The 17,520-nt window shown below is 58.6% G+C and overlaps 1 protein-coding gene across 1 annotated transcript in view; it reads right to left on the reverse strand.

Annotated features, from left to right (window-relative positions):
- The window catches only part of OTOG (otogelin), a 563,613-nt gene that overhangs the window by 360,219 nt on the left and 185,874 nt on the right, over positions 1 to 17,520 (reverse strand). Inside the window, exons 18-21 of the mRNA XM_069768186.1 lie at positions 10,896 to 11,034; positions 10,612 to 10,743; positions 10,392 to 10,538; positions 10,209 to 10,328 (exon numbers count right to left, since the gene is read on the reverse strand). Coding sequence (XP_069624287.1) covers positions 10,209 to 10,328; positions 10,392 to 10,538; positions 10,612 to 10,743; positions 10,896 to 11,034 — 538 coding nt within the window. The remainder of the gene's footprint in view (positions 1 to 10,208; positions 10,329 to 10,391; positions 10,539 to 10,611; positions 10,744 to 10,895; positions 11,035 to 17,520) is intronic.

Raw genomic sequence — 17,520 nt, forward strand, 5'->3', positions numbered from 1 at the left:
GCGGGCGCCGGGCGCTGACTGCAGGGAGTATGGAGCGGGCGCCGGGCGCTGACTGCAGGGAAGTATGGAGCGGGCGTCGGGCGCTGACTGCAGGGAAGTGTGGAGCGGGCACTGACTGCGGGGAGTATGGAGTGGGCACTGACTGCGGGGAGTATGGAGCGGGCACTGACTGTGGGGAGTATGGAGCGGGCACTGACTGCCGGGAGTATGGAGCGGGCGCCGGGCACTAACTGCGGGGAGTATGGAGCGGGCACTGGCTGCAGGGAGTATGGAGCGGGCGCTGGGCACTGACTGCGGGGAGTATGGAGCGGGCACTGGCTGCAGGGAGTATGGAGCGGGCACTGACTTCAGGGAAGTATGGAGCGGGCGCCGGGCACTGATTGCAGGGGAGTATGGAGCGGGCAATGACTGCAGGGAGTATGGAGTGGGCGCCGGGCACTGACTGCAGGGAAGTATGGAGCGGGCGCCGGGCACTGATTGCAGGGGAGTATGGAGCGGGCACTGACTGCGGGAGAGTGGAGCGGGCACTGACTGCGGGGAAGTATGGAGCGGGCACTGACTGCGGGGAGTATGGAGCGGGCACTGACTGCGGGAGTGTGGAGCGGGCACTGACTGCGGGGAGTATGGAGCGGGCACTGACTGCGGGGAGTATGGAGCGGGCACTGACTGCGGGGAGTATGGAGCGGGCACTGACTGCGGGGAGTATGGAGCGGGCACTGACTGCGGGGAGTATGGAGCGGGCACTGACTGCGGGGAGTATGGAGCGGGCACTGACTGCGGGGAGTATGGAGCGGGCACTGACTGCGGGGAGTATGGAGCGGGCACTGACTGCAGGGAAGTATGGAGCGGGCACTGACTGCGGGGAGTATGGAGCGGGCACTGACTGCGGGGAGTATGGAGCGGGCACTGACTGCGGGGAGTATGGAGCGGGCACTGACTGCGGGGAGTATGGAGCGGGCACTGACTGCGGGGAGTATGGAGCGGGCACTGACTGCGGGGAGTATGGAGCGGGCCCTGACTGCGGGGAGTGTGGAGCGGGCACTGACTGCAGGGAGTATGGAGCGGGCACTGACTGCAGGGAGTATGGAGCGGGCACTGACTGCGGGGAGTATGGAGCGGGCACTGACTGCGGGGAGTATGCAGCGGGCACTGACTGCGGGGAGTGTGGAGCGGGCACTGACTGCGGGAGTGTGGAGCGGGCACTGACTGCGGGGAGTGTGGAGCGGGCACTGACTGCGGGGAGTATGGAGCGGGCACTGACTGCGGGGAGTATGGAGCGGGCACTGACTGCGGGGAGTGTGGAGCGGGCACTGACTGCAGGGAGTATGGAGCGGGCACTGACTGCAGGGAGTATGGAGCGGGCACTGACTGCGGGGAGTATGGAGCGGGCACTGACTGCGGGGAGTGTGGAGCGGGCACTGACTGCAGGGAGTATGGAGCGGGCACTGACTGCAGGAAGTATGGAGCGGGCACTGACTGCGGGGAGTATGGAGCGGGCACTGACTGCGGGGAGTGTGGAGCGGGCACTGACTGCAGGGAGTGTGGAGCGGGCACTGACTGCAGGGAGTATGGAGCGGGCACTGACTGCAGGGAGTATGGAGCGGGCACTGACTGCGGGGAGTATGGAGCGGGCACTGACTGCGGGGAGTATGCAGCGGGCACTGACTGCGGGGAGTATGGAGCGGGCACTGACTGCGGGGAGTATGGAGCGGGCACTGATTGCGGGAGTGTGGAGCGGGCACTGACTGCGGGGAGTATGGAGCGGGCACTGACTGCGGGGAGTATGGAGCGGGCACTGACTGCAGGAAGTATGGAGCGGGCACTGACTGCGGGGAGTATGGAGCGGGCACTGACTGCGGGGAGTATGGAGCGGGCACTGATTGCGGGAGTGTGGAGCGGGCACTGACTGCGGGAGTGTGGAGCGGGCACTGACTGCGGGGAGTGTGGAGCGGGCACTGACTGCGGGAGTGTGGAGCGGGCACTGACTGCGGGGAGTATGGAGCGGGCACAGACTGCGGGGAGTATGGAGCGGGCACTGACTGCAGGGAGTATGGAGCGGGCACTGACTGCGAGGAGTGTGGAGCGGGCACTGACTGCGGGGAGTATGGAGCGGGCACTGACTGCGGGGAGTATGGAGCGGGCACTGACTGCGGGGAGTATGGAGCGGGCACTGACTGCGGGAGTGTGGAGCGGGCACTGACTGCGGGGAGTATGCAGCGGGCACTGACTGCGGGGAGTGTGGAGCGGGCACTGACTGCGGGAGTGTGGAGCGGGCACTGACTGTGGGGAGTATGGAGCGGGCACTGACTGCGGGGAGTATGGAGCGGGCACTGACTGCGGGGAGTATGGAGCGGGCACTGACTGCGGGGAGTATGGAGCGGGCACTGACTGCGGGAGTGTGGAGCGGGCACTGACTGCGGGGAGTATGCAGCGGGCACTGACTGCGGGGAGTGTGGAGCGGGCACTGACTGCGGGAGTGTGGAGTGGGCACTGACTGTGGGGAGTATGGAGCGGGCACTGACTGCGGGGAGTATGGAGCGGGCACTGACTGCGGGGAGTGTGGAGCGGGCACTGACTGCGGGGAGTATGGAGCGGGCACTGACTGCGGGGAGTATGGAGCGGGCACTGACTGCAGGGAGTATGGAGCGGGCACTGACTGCAGGGAGTGTGGAGCGGGCACTGACTGCGGGAGTGTGGAGCGGGCACTGACTGCGGGGAGTATGGAGCGGGCACAGACTGCGGGGAGTATGGAGCGGGCACTGACTGCAGGGAGTATGGAGCGGGCACTGACTGTGGGGAGTGTGGAGCGGGCACTGACTGCGGGGAGTATGGAGCGGGCACTGACTGCGGGGAGTATGGAGCGGGCACTGACTGCGGGGAGTGTGGAGCGGGCGCCGGGCACTGACTGCGGGGAGTGTGGAGCGGGCACTGAATGCGGGGAGTATGGAGCGGGCGCCGGGCACTGACTGCGGGGAGTATGGAGCGGGCGCCGGGCACTGACTGCGGGGAGTGTGGAGCGGGCACTGACTGCGGGGAGTATGGAGCGGGCACTGACTGCGGGGAGTATGGAGCGGGCACTGACTGCGGGGAGTGTGGAGCGGGCACTGACTGCGGGGAGTGTGGAGCGGGCACTGACTGCGGGGAGTATGGAGCGGGCACTGACTGCGGGGAGTATGGAGCGGGCACTGACTGCGGGGAGTATGGAGCGGGCACTGACTGCAGGAAGTATGGAGCGGGCACTGAATGCGGGGAGTGTGGAGCGGGCACTGACTGCGGGGAGTATGGAGCGGGCACTGACTGCGGGGAGTATGGAGCGGGCACTGACTGCAGGGAGTATGGAGCGGGCACTGACTGCAGGGAGTATGGAGCGGGCACTGACTGCGGGGAGTATGGAGCGGGCACTGACTGCGGGGAGTATGGAGCGGGCACTGACTGCAGGGAGTATGGAGCGGGCACTGACTGCAGGGAGTATGGAGCGGGCACTGACTGCGGGAGTGTGGAGCGGGCACTGACTGCGGGGAGTATGGAGCGGGCACTGACTGCGGGGAGTATGGAGCGGGCACTGACTGCAGGGAGTATGGAGCGGGCACTGACTGCGGGGAGTGTGGAGCGGGCACTGACTGCGGGGAGTGTGGAGCGGGCACTGACTGCGGGGAGTATGGAGCGGGCACTGACTGCGGGGAGTGTGGAGCGGGCACTGACTGCGGGGAGTGTGGAGCGGGCGCCGGGCACTGACTGCGGGGAGTGTGGAGCGGGCACTGAATGCGGGGAGTATGGAGCGGGCGCCGGGCACTGACTGCGGGGAGTGTGGAGCGGGCGCCGGGCACTGACTGCGGGGAGTGTGGAGCGGGCGCCGGGCACTGACTGCGGGGAGTGTGGAGCGGGCACTGACTGCGGGGAGTGTGGAGCGGGCGCCGGGCACTGACTGCGGGGAGTGTGGAGCGGGCACTGAATGCGGGGAGTATGGAGCGGGCGCCGGGCACTGACTGCGGGGAGTGTGGAGCGGGCGCCGGGCACTGACTGCGGGGAGTATGGAGCGGGCGCCGGGCACTGACTGCGGGGAGTGTGGAGCGGGCACTGACTGCGGGGAGTATGGAGCGGGCACTGACTGCGGGGAGTATGGAGCGGGCACTGACTGCGGGGAGTGTGGAGCGGGAACTGACTGCGGGGAGTGTGGAGCGGGCACTGAATGCGGGGAGTGTGGAGCGGGCACTGAATGCGGGGAGTATGCAGCGGGCACTGACTGCGGGGAGTGTGGAGCGGGCACTGACTGCGGGGAGTATGGAGCGGGCACTGACTGCGGGGAGTATGGAGCGGGCACTGACTGCGGGGAGTATGGAGCGGGCACTGACTGCGGGGAGTGTGGAGCGGGCACTGAATGCGGGGAGTATGGAGCGGGCACTGACTGCGGGGAGTGTGGAGCGGGCACTGAATGCGGGGAGTATGGAGCGGGCACTGACTGCGGGGAGTATGGAGCGGGCACTGACTGCAGGGAGTGTGGAGCGGGCACTGACTGCGGGGAGTGTGGAGCGGGCACTGACTGCAGGGAGTATGGAGCGGGCACTGACTGCGGGAGTGTGGAGCGGGCACTGACTGCGGGGAGTATGGAGCGGGCACTGACTGCGGGGAGTATGGAGCGGGCACTGACTGCAGGGAGCATGGAGCGGGCACTGACTGCGGGGAGTGTGGAGCGGGCACTGACTGCGGGGAGTGTGGAGCGGGCACTGACTGCGGGGAGTATGGAGCGGGCACTGACTGCGGGGAGTGTGGAGCGGGCACTGACTGCGGGGAGTGTGGAGCGGGCGCCGGGCACTGACTGCGGGGAGTGTGGAGCGGGCACTGAATGCGGGGAGTATGGAGCGGGCGCCGGGCACTGACTGCGGGGAGTATGGAGCGGGCGCCGGGCACTGACTGCGGGGAGTGTGGAGCGGGCACTGACTGCGGGGAGTATGGAGCGGGCACTGACTGCGGGGAGTATGGAGCGGGCACTGACTGCGGGGAGTGTGGAGCGGGAACTGACTGCGGGGAGTGTGGAGCGGGCACTGAATGCGGGGAGTGTGGAGCGGGCACTGAATGCGGGGAGTATGCAGCGGGCACTGACTGCGGGGAGTGTGGAGCGGGCACTGACTGCGGGGAGTATGGAGCGGGCACTGACTGCGGGGAGTATGGAGCGGGCACTGACTGCGGGGAGTATGGAGCGGGCACTGACTGCGGGGAGTGTGGAGCGGGCACTGACTGCGGGGAGTGTGGAGCGGGCACTGAATGCGGGGAGTATGGAGCGGGCACTGACTGCGGGGAGTATGGAGCGGGCACTGACTGCGGGGAGTATGGAGCGGGCACTGACTGCGGGGAGTATGGAGCGGGCACTGACTGCGGGGAGTATGGAGCGGGCACTGACTGCGGGGAGTATGGAGCGGGCACTGAATGCGGGGAGTGTGGAGCGGGCACTGAATGCGGGGAGTATGGAGCGGGCGCCGGGCACTGACTGCGGGGAGTATGGAGCGGGCGCCGGGCACTGACTGCGGGGAGTGTGGAGCGGGCACTGACTGCGGGGAGTATGGAGCGGGCACTGACTGCGGGGAGTATGGAGCGGGCACTGACTGCGGGGAGTGTGGAGCGGGCACTGAATGCGGGGAGTATGGAGCGGGCGCCGGGCACTGACTGCGGGGAGTATGGAGCGGGCGCCGGGCACTGACTGCGGGGAGTGTGGAGCGGGCACTGAATGCGGGGAGTGTGGAGCGGGCACTGAATGCGGGGAGTATGCAGCGGGCACTGACTGCGGGGAGTGTGGAGCGGGCACTGACTGCGGGGAGTATGGAGCGGGCACTGACTGCGGGGAGTATGGAGCGGGCACTGACTGCGGGGAGTATGGAGCGGGCACTGACTGCGGGGAGTGTGGAGCGGGCACTGACTGCGGGGAGTGTGGAGCGGGCACTGAATGCGGGGAGTATGGAGCGGGCACTGACTGCGGGGAGTATGGAGCGGGCACTGACTGCGGGGAGTATGGAGCGGGCACTGACTGCGGGGAGTATGGAGCGGGCACTGACTGCGGGGAGTATGGAGCGGGCACTGACTGCAGGGAGTATGGAGCGGGCACTGAATGCGGGGAGTATGGAGCGGGCGCCGGGCACTGACTGCGGGGAGTATGGAGCGGGCGCCGGGCACTGACTGCGGGGAGTGTGGAGCGGGCACTGACTGCGGGGAGTATGGAGCGGGCACTGACTGCGGGGAGTATGGAGCGGGCACTGACTGCGGGGAGTGTGGAGCGGGCACTGAATGCGGGGAGTGTGGAGCGGGCACTGAATGCGGGGAGTATGCAGCGGGCACTGACTGCGGGGAGTGTGGAGCGGGCACTGACTGCGGGGAGTATGGAGCGGGCACTGACTGCGGGGAGTATGGAGCGGGCACTGACTGCGGGGAGTATGGAGCGGGCACTGACTGCGGGGAGTGTGGAGCGGGCACTGACTGCGGGGAGTGTGGAGCGGGCACTGAATGCGGGGAGTATGGAGCGGGCACTGACTGCGGGGAGTATGGAGCGGGCACTGACTGCGGGGAGTATGGAGCGGGCACTGACTGCGGGGAGTGTGGAGCGAGAACTGACTGCGGGGAGTGTGGAGCGGGCACTGACTGCGGGGAGTGTGGAGCGGGAACTGACTGCGGGGAGTGTGGAGCGGGCACTGAATGCGGGGAGTGTGGAGCGGGCACTGACTGCGGGGAGTGTGGAGCGGGAACTGACTGCGGGGAGTGTGGAGCGGGCACTGACTGCGGGGAGTGTGGAGCGGGAACTGACTGCGGGGAGTGTGGAGCGGGCACTGACTGCGGGGAGTATGGAGCGGGCACTGACTGCGGGGAGTATGGAGCGGGCACTGACTGCAGGAAGTATGGAGCGGGCACTGACTGCGGGGAGTGTGGAGCGGGAACTGACTGCGGGGAGTGTGGAGCGGGCACTGACTGCGGGGAGTGTGGAGCGGGAACTGACTGCGGGGAGTGTGGAGCGGGCACTGAATGCGGGGAGTGTGGAGCGGGCACTGAATGCGGGGAGTATGCAGCGGGCACTGACTGCGGGGAGTGTGGAGCGGGCACTGACTGCGGGGAGTGTGGAGCGGGCACTGACTGCGGGGAGTATGGAGCGGGCACTGACTGCGGGGAGTGTGGAGCGGGCACTGACTGCGGGGAGTGTGGAGCGGGCACTGAATGCGGGGAGTATGGAGCGGGAACTGACTGCGGGGAGTATGGAGCGGGCACTGAATGCGGGGAGTGTGGAGCGGGCACTGAATGCGGGGAGTGTGGAGCGGGCGCCGGGCACTGACTGCGGGGAGTGTGGAGCGGGCACTGAATGCGGGGAGTATGGAGCGGGCGCCGGGCACTGACTGCGGGGAGTATGGAGCGGGCGCCGGGCACTGACTGCGGGGAGTGTGGAGCGGGCACTGACTGCGGGGAGTATGGAGCGGGCACTGACTGCGGGGAGTGTGGAGCGGGCACTGACTGCGGGGAGTGTGGAGCGGGCACTGAATGCGGGGAGTGTGGAGCGGGCACTGAATGCGGGGAGTATGGAGCGGGAACTGACTGCGGGGAGTGTGGAGCGGGCACTGAATGCGGGGAGTGTGGAGCGGGCACTGACTGCGGGGAGTATGGAGCGGGCACTGACTGCGGGGAGTATGGAGCGGGCACTGACTGCGGGGAGTGTGGAGCGGGCACTGAATGCGGGGAGTATGGAGCGGGAACTGACTGCGGGGAGTGTGGAGCGGGCACTGAATGCGGGGAGTGTGGAGCGGGCACTGAATGCGGGGAGTGTGGAGCGGGCGCCGGGCACTGACTGCGGGGAGTGTGGAGCGGGCACTGAATGCGGGGAGTATGGAGCGGGCGCCGGGCACTGACTGCGGGGAGTATGGAGCGGGCGCCGGGCACTGACTGCGGGGAGTGTGGAGCGGGCACTGACTGCGGGGAGTATGGAGCGGGCACTGACTGCGGGGAGTGTGGAGCGGGCACTGACTGCGGGGAGTATGGAGCGGGCACTGACTGCGGGGAGTATGGAGCGGGCACTGACTGCGGGGAGTATGGAGCGGGCACTGACTGCGGGGAGTATGGAGCGGGAACTGACTGCGGGGAGTGTGGAGCGGGCACTGACTGCGGGGAGTATGGAGCGGGCACTGACTGCGGGGAGTGTGGAGCGGGCACTGACTGCGGGGAGTATGGAGCGGGCACTGACTGCGGGGAGTATGGAGCGGGCACTGACTGCGGGGAGTATGGAGCGGGCACTGACTGCGGGGAGTATGGAGCGGGAACTGACTGCGGGGAGTGTGGAGCGGGAACTGACTGCGGGGAGTGTGGAGCGGGAACTGACTGCGGGGAGTATGGAGCGGGAACTGACTGCGGGGAGTGTGGAGCGGGAACTGACTGCGGGGAGTGTGGAGCGGGCACTGAATGCGGGGAGTGTGGAGCGGGCACTGACTGCGGGGAGTATGGAGCGGGCACTGACTGCGGGGAGTATGGAGCGGGCACTGACTGCGGGGAGTATGGAGCGGGCACTGACTGCGGGGAGTGTGGAGCGGGCACTGACTGCGGGGAGTGTGGAGCGGGCACTGAATGCGGGGAGTGTGGAGCGGGCACTGAATGCGGGGAGTGTGGAGCGGGCGCCGGGCACTGACTGCGGGGAGTGTGGAGCGGGCACTGAATGCGGGGATTATGGAGCGGGCACTGAATGCGGGGAGTGTGGAGCGGGCACTGAATGCGGGGAGTGTGGAGCGGGCGCCGGGCACTGACTGCGGGGAGTGTGGAGCGGGCACTGAATGCGGGGAGTGTGGAGCGGGCACTGAATGCGGGGAGTATGGAGCGGGCGCCGGGCACTGACTGCGGGGAGTGTGGAGCGGGCACTGAATGCGGGGAGTGTGGAGCGGGCACTGAATGCGGGGAGTATGGAGCGGGCGCCGGGCACTGACTGCGGGGAGTATGGAGCGGGCACTGACTGCGGGGAGTATGGAGGGACTAATTGGACTGTGCCCATCGTTGATTGGTCGCGTTAGCCATGACAGGCAGCTGGCGAGACCAATCAGCGACTTGGATTCCATGACAGACAGAGGCTGCGACCAATGAATATCTGTGACAGACAGAAGGACAGACAGACAGAAATGACCCTTAGACAATTATATAGTAGATTATACAGGAAAGAATGTTTTTTTCACATTTTTTTTGTGTAAAATCCATTTTATGTTCGGTTTTGTACATTTTCTTGTCACTCCATAAAAGTGGCATAATACTCTGACAACATTGTTCCCAGCAGTGACCTGGGAGCCAGAGACGCTTCCAGGGGTCTTCCCCATGCTGTTCCCATTCATATTCTGCACTGTTTCCATCAATTTCAGTGATTTTCATGTTCTCCAGCATCCGAGCATTTTAGTGCTCGCCCATCACTAACACTTACTACATAATAGTGTCTCCTCCTCTCCACCAGATCCCACATAATGTCTCCTCATCACCAGATCCCACATAATGGCTCCACATCACCACCAGATCCCACATGTCTCCTCATCAACAGATCCAACATAATGGCTCCACATCAGCACCAGATCCCACATAATGTCTCCTCATCACCAGATCCCACATAATGTCTCCTCATCACCAGATCCCACATAATGGCTCCACATCACCACCATATCCCACATGTCTCCTCATCAACAGATCCAACATAATGGCTCCACATCAGCACCAGATCCCACATAATGTCTCCTCATCACCAGATCCCACATAATGTCTCCTCATCACCAGATCCCACATAATGGCTCCACATCACCACCAGATCCCACATAATGGCTCCACATTACCACCAGATCCCACATGTCTCCTTATCATCACCAGATCCCATATAATGGCTCCACATCTCCACCAGATCCCACATAATGGCTCCACATCTCCACCAGATCCCACAGAATGTCTCCTCCTCCTCACCAGATCCCACATAATGTCTCCTCATCACCACCAGATCCCACATAATGGCTTCTCATCACCACCAGGTTCCACATAATGGCTTCTCATCACCACCAGATCCCACATAATGGCTTCTCATCACCACCAGATCCCACATAATGCCTCGTCATCTTCTCCAGACCCTACGGGATAATGTCTTTCTGTCACCAGGTCACAGACAATACTGACGGAGAATGAATCAATAGTGATTGCCGCTGATCTCATTTTGCTGACTCTGATTGTACCTCGGCTATGGTCCAGCTAGTTCCAAATTCCTGTGGATTTGACACCTCGAGGTCCTCCGGAGTCCTCATCTCGTTAACAGTCTTAAGGTCAAAGTTTCCACAGAGTCCTTCAAGTGCACCCTGAGAAGAGAAGAGTCGTGATGAAGGCTGCTGCATTACGACATGGGGCCGCTCATGTCTTACCTGCCACTGGGGCCCAGCCTGAATATGGAGGGTTGTTCTCTGGTCCCACAGAAGTGTTATGTACTCTGAGGGAAAGTGGACGAAGGTGAAGAACCCAGCCTGCCAGACATGGACCTCCTGGCCCTTATCAATGACACTGAATGGACTCTGTGAAGACCAGAAGACAGTCAGGGAACACCTACACCAGTCTCTGAAAAACATAGTAGATTTGCTACTTTACCAGAGATCCTGTATGATCATCTAGGAGGATGAGTGAGCGGCCCATGCTAATAGAGATGACTTTCCGGCAGACGACCCCCACACTGTAACACTTCACATTCTCTGCAGTCACAGAGAAGTTACCAATACGAGCCTGAGAAAGAAAGAGCCAACATGAGAGGGGCTATCCTGTAGACCTCATTCAAAGCACAAGAGCTGAGAGCCACAGGAAAGAAGAGAGAGATCACAGCCTACGGGCCCAAACTAGGAGCCCTGACTGTCAGAACATCTTACAGGGGGACTCACCTTTACAAGATGAACTTTGCATGTGCCAACAAAATCAAAGGTGAAACCATCGAAAGTTCGGAAATGGCGATCCCCGTAGAAGGTGCACATCGATGGGCACGGATGGAAGCTGCACTGGAAGGCGCCATGGTGGCAAACACTAGAACACATCACCACAAAGAGGTTCCAGACAACCACAAAATGACAGCATAATAATCTCCTGTCATGGGGCAGGCTAGGCTGGGGGTAGAGGCGCATATGCCCATCGGGTTGCTCTCCTAGCTGCTGCGCAGTGCCACGGGCTTCTCCGTTGACCTGACCGGCACTGCGCCTTTAATAGCACGTGTGCTGGCTGCAGCAATCTCTACCACTTTCCGCAGAGAGGAGCTTCGACAAAGCATGTTTGCGGGATGGGAGACAAACTGGGAGAAGGTGAGCACTGTGTAAAAACATCACTAATGAATACGAATGTCTGTGTTTGTGTAAATTCATATGTTTATTTATAGGAATCTTTTTAATGTATAAGTCTTAAAATATGTATATGCCTGTATTTGTGTATACAGCATATCACAGAAGTAAGTACACCCCTCACATTTCTGTCAATTGTGAGACAGTGACCCCTGTTACAGCTAGGGGGTGCTGTATGGGCTCTCCAGAATGTGCATGGAAGCGTAGTGAGGCCATGAGGGCGTACTGCAGACACAGGTGTGGCTGTAATTAGAATAGTGAAGCAGTGACTGATTAAACAGCCCTGTAGTAGTGGGGGAGGTGTGTCAGTGTGTTCTTGGAAGCAGACAGGGCAGTTGTCTGCAGAGCTCTCTCTGTGTGGAGCAACACAGAGGCTAAAGGTACGTGTCCACGTTCAGGATGGCCGGCGGTTTTGATGGAGCTGCAAACTCACTCCGCCCAAAGCTCCGCCCCCTTCTGGAGGATGTGTTCATTGCACACATCCGGAATCATCGCACCCCACACATAGGGCCCTGTGTTATACCTTGCGGTGACGGAGCATCGCCGCAAGGTAAACGGACATGCTGCGATCTAAAAAGATGTGCCGCATGTCCGAAATCGCAGGGCCGCCGGATGCGTGCTACCACGCATAGTGGAGACGGGATTTCATAAAATCTGCATCTCTATGCAGCGTCAAACAGCATGTCCGAAATCGCAGGGCCGCCGGATGCGTGCTACCACGCATAGTGGAGACGGGATTTCATAAAATCTGCATCTCTATGCAGCGTCAAACACGCAGCGTTTCCTGAACGTAGAAACATATCCTTAAGGAACCAGAGATACTGACACCCTGCGTCTTGGGCTGTCTTATGTGAACCCGGCTGCACTCCAGAGGATAAAGAGTGCAGTGCGCTGAGTGAGTACAGAGACTTGTTACCGGCGTGCGGTCACCCAGGGAAACTGGACAGAGGGAAGTTCGGCCTGTGTATTGACTGCATCATATAGCCATGCATTATTAATGGACTGTATGAAGAAGCTGAATACTATAATGACTGTGTGAAGTAACACAATCAGGGCCGGCGTCAGCACCCGGCACAGCGGGCAAATGCCGGGGCCCTGGGGAGAGAGGGGGGCCCACTTAGCTGTCATAGATACAGCTGGGAGAGCAGAGCAGGAGATAACATGCTCTCTCCCCCCACAAAGTCACTGCTGGCTGCGTTCTCTTAACCCCTATGTGCCAGCTCTGACAAAAGCATCTTCTCACTCAGTCAGTGCAGCCAGGCAGGCACACATGGGGGTTAACAGAAGGCAGCCAGTGCGACTGTTTGTGGGCGGAGAGAGCACGGTCTCTGCTCTCCCCACTGGGTGGCTGCAGACAGTGCTGAAGTTTATCAGGCAGATTCCGGAGGAGCTCCGTCCTACCAGTGCCTGAGTGCAAAGGTATCTTGCAGTTGTGGCTCAGTCTGCTGCTGTCTGTCTCCGCTGCCTAAAAATGTGGGTGATGTCTGGAGGAGCAGCTGGTGGGGTGCAGCCTGTAGCCACCCAGCTCACCCAGAATACATGCATGCTGCACCAAACCTGCACCAGTGGGGTAGGAAGAAGCTTAACCCCTTCCCATCTGTATGAAGGTTATTGCTGAACCTTAAAGATAACAATCCGACCCGCATAAATGGGGTTAACCAGATGCCAGGAGGAAGGGGAGCTGCTGCCATGGATAAAACTGAGCTGTGGGCTGTACGTTGGGGCCCCGTGGCCCCAGGCTGGTGACTGGAGGGACTCTGCCCAGTGCTGGCATGTGGGTGATTTCTGCTCCGGAGTCTCAGCTTCTCTCCTCCACATCACACTGTGCAGTCACAGCAACATTGGTTGTCTCTGTCCAGGTCCAGCAGCTGCCACCGCTCCCACCACGGACATGGCATCACTTAACCCTTCCCCTGCAGCCACCGGCAACAAATCCACATTATTCCTTGATTAAATCAGGTTCCAACCCAATAGAGGAGCAGACATTTCCTGCTGCCATTAGGGTCCGGGAGGGGGTGACATTGGCTGCCCTGCTACTCTGTAGTGGGGGGTGACAAGTGCAACATGGGGTAACGATGACGGAGAAATGCACAGGATAATAGTGAGCGCGACAGAGGGCAGTGTATGGTATGGAGCAATCAGGGGGTGGGCTGCAGGATCCCCCCATACTGTACATGACTGCTCGGGACAGGGAGGCGTTTAATGACTTCTAATGACAGGGCACTAATTGGGTCATTAGGGTTTGTGGAAAGGATTCAGCATCAGGTCCCTCATTAATGCCCGAGCCGCCTGTTACTTTGTAGCACAGATCTGTTGGGGCCGCAAAACCAAACAACGTTGTTTATGTAGAAAAGTCTTTGTTTCATAGAAAGACTCAAAACAGAAAAGCACCTCTCCTGTATATATACACTGCACAGCACCTTTCCTCCTGTATATATACATTGCACAGCACCTCTCCTGTATATATACACTGCACAGCACCTTTCCTCCTGTATATATACACTGCACAGCACCTCTCCTGTATATATACACTGCACAGCACCTTTCCTCCTGTATATATACACTGCACAGCACCTCTCCTGTATATATACACTGCACAGCACCTTTCCTCCTGTATATATACACTGCACAGCACCTCTCCTGTATATATACACTGCACAGCACCTTTCCTCCTGTATATATACACTGCACAGCACCTCTCCTGTATATATACACTGCACAGCACCTTTCCTCCTGTATATATACACTGCACAGCACCTCTCCTGTATATATACACTGCACAGCACCTTTCCTCCTGTATATATACACTGCACAGCACCTCTCCTGTATATATACACTGCACAGCACCTTTCCTCCTGTATATATACACTGCAGAATCTACAATAGCTGTCACTCATGTAAGAAGTGAAATCTGGCATTGTACTATACATTTCTCTGCCGTATCTGTGCATCATAAATCAGGGTATGTGTTAAAGGGGGGGGGGCCCACTGAGACTCTTTCGCCCAGGGCCCTCGAAAACCTGGAGCCGGCCCTGAACACAATAAAAGAACGTTTTGTTTGAACTTGCTTGGGTCACTGCCGTTTCACTCTGTATGGTCCTACTGCTGCATCACACAATATTTTATTATTTCTTTTCATGGGACAACACTGAAGAGCTGACACTTTGATACAATGTACAGTAGTCAGTGTGCGGACTGTATAACAGTGTAAATGTTGTGCCCTCGAAAATAATTTAACACAGTCATTAATGTCTAACCTGCTGGCAGCAAAAGTGCGTACACCCCTAAATGAAAATGGCCAAATTATGCCCATATTGTCAATATTTCTCTGACGCCTGTGACGGCACCATGGAGAGGGGCGATCTGCCCACCAAGGACAGGAAACCTACAGATAAAAAGGCGGTACCTCTCTCCCACATCAGTTGGTTTCCTGTCCTTGATGGGAGACCTACAGAAGTCCTTACCTACAGAGGACGAATGTCGTGGGAGTCCGGGGCCAATCAGTCTGATCCAGGCAGCGGGGGTCCCCCTGCCTCGGCTGGTGTGGTGACCCGAAGCACCACTGCTGGGGCTAGTGGGCGAGGAGAGGTGGCAAGGAGTTCGTGGCCACCTCTCCAGGTAAGAAGAAGCAGCAGCATCCAAGAGGGCTCCCTCTATGGACGGGGATTCAGCATTTCTTCCCCCAAGCGTCAGTCTGTCGGCTGAAAGCCCGGAAGTTCCGGGAACCAGCGTGCACGCGTGATGATGCGCGGCGCCATCTTGTGGGCGGCATTATCTGTATGCGCGTGCGTGGGATTAGAACGCGCGGTCTCGCGAGAGCGGGCAGCGTTTACTGCGCATGCGCGGGTTCAATTAAGCGGGCGGGAATCACTGCTATTAAAGGGGGAAGCAGAAACCGGGTCATCGCTTTTCATGGAGCTTAACCAGCATTCCCCTAACATGAGCGACCTGGAACAGGAATCGCCCCTATCTAGATCATCACCACCGCAGCAGCAGCAAAAGCGACGGCCGCAGAAAGGACACCAGGATGTTACCGGTAAAGGACGCTCAGGTTCACTACACAGTAAGGAGTCCAGTACAGCGTCCGGCACAAGGGATAAGCTGATTACAGACGCAGATCATCCCCAACCGGTATTTATGGGTCCATAAGGTGGTAAGTGATCTTCGTGAAAGTCAGTGATAGTAAGGATATATATTTGTCTCTTCTTACTATAGGGGAAGAAAAGCTTAGGCAAATCTAAGCATAGAGTATGCGCCCTTTGTAGAGAGGATCTTCCTTCTACGTGGGAGAAGAGGCTTTGTAGCACATGTACACAACAGACAGTGTCCGAAGGGCTTCCCGGGTTCGCAGCAGACCTCAAAACCCTGATAAAAAAAATCAGGTGGAAGATACTTTTAAATCCCTAAAGGGGGGGAGGAAGCGGAGAAAGACCAGATCCCCATCTCCTGAGTCCAGTGATACGGATAGCGAAGATGTGGACTCGGATACATCTAATTCTTCCTCTTCATCATCTTCTTCCTCTGGGGGTTGTAGCCGTTTTTTCTCTAGAAGAGACAGACAGCCTCGTTAAAGCAGTTAGGAGCACTATGGGGCTAGCGGACCCTCACCCAAAAAGATCAGTACAGGACATTATGTTTGGGGGTCTCGAGCAAAAAAAGAGGAGAGCCTTTCCTCTTAATGAGAAAATATTATCATTGATTAAAAAGGAGTGGAAGAAACCTATAAGGAAAGCCTTACTAACGCTGAAAAGAAAATACCCTTTTGATGAAGAATCTTGCTCCTTCTGGGAAAAAGCCCCTAAACTAGATGTTGCCATCGCTAAGGCATCAAAAAAATATGCCCTTCCATTCGAGGACATGGGGGTCCTGAAAGGCCCCATGGACAAAAAGGCAGATGCTTTTCTCAAAAGTTCATGGGAAGCAGCTGGGGGAGGGCTAAAACCGGCGGTTGCTGCCGCATGTACATCCCGGTCCCTAATGGTCTGGTTAGACCAACTAGAAATCCAGCATAAGGAGAGGTCATCTCGGGACTCAATCTTAAACACCTTGCCAGTAATGCGAGGAGCTGCCGCTTTCTCAGCTGATGCCTCCGCTGATTCAATCAGACTAGCTGCTAGGTCATCAGCTTTCTCTAATGCAGCCAGGCGAGCCCTTTGGCTGAAATGTTGGCCAGGGGATCTCCAAACAAAATCTAAATTGCGTACCATCCCCTGTGAAGGAGAATTCTTATTGGGACCCACTTTAGACATCTTAGAGAAGGCAGGGGATAAAAAGAAATCATTCCCCTCCCTTGGGTTTCCATCCTGTAAGAGGCCCTTTCGGAGCAAGAGGTTCATCCAGAGGAAGCCGGGGGGAAAAAACAAGATAAGTGGAAAGATAAGAGAAACAAGAACAAGGGATTTTTGTTCAATAAGAGCCCCACTGACAACAAAAAGCCTGCCCAATGAATGTTTGCCCCAGGTGGGGGGAAGACTGTCCCTCTTTCTCTCGACCTGGGAGAAAATTACCAGCAGCCCATGGATTTTGAACATAATAAAATCAGGACTAAAATTAAAATTTCACAAACTTCCTCGTCCCTCCTTCATTATGACATCACTGAGGTCTTCGGAGGAAGAACAACTAGCATCAGAAAAAGAAATTATGGGGCTAGTAGGCAAGGGGGTTCTCCTGGAAGTCCACCCCCCCCCCCCCCAAGAAAGGGGGAAAGGATATTACTCCCCTCTGTTCCGGAGGAAAAAACCAGATGGATCCTACAGAACAATTATAAACTTGAAAAGCCTAAACAAATATCTGGAAGTTCAGTCGTTCAAAATGGAAACAATAAAAACATCAATAAAAATGCTGTTTCCACTTTGTTTTATGGCAGTCCTGGATCTGAAGGATGCCTACTATCACGTTCCTATTCACAAAGACCACCAAAAATTCCTCAGGATGGCAGTCCTCATCAGGGGGGTGACATGTCATTTTCAATTCTCAGCCCTTCCCTTCGGGCTAGCCATAGCTCCGAGAATCTTCACCAAATTAGTTGCAGAGGTGATGGCCCACCTGAGGGAACAAGACACCCTGGTAGTGCCATACTTCGACGATTTCCTGGTAATCGGCAAATCTTCACAACATTGCAAAAGTCAGCTATAAAGAATCATGAGCTCATTAAAAAACCTGGACTGGTTAGTAAACT

The sequence above is a fragment of the Ranitomeya imitator genome, chromosome 5 (genome assembly GCF_032444005.1).
Source record: "Ranitomeya imitator isolate aRanImi1 chromosome 5, aRanImi1.pri, whole genome shotgun sequence".
Classification (NCBI taxonomy): domain Eukaryota; kingdom Metazoa; phylum Chordata; class Amphibia; order Anura; family Dendrobatidae; genus Ranitomeya; species Ranitomeya imitator.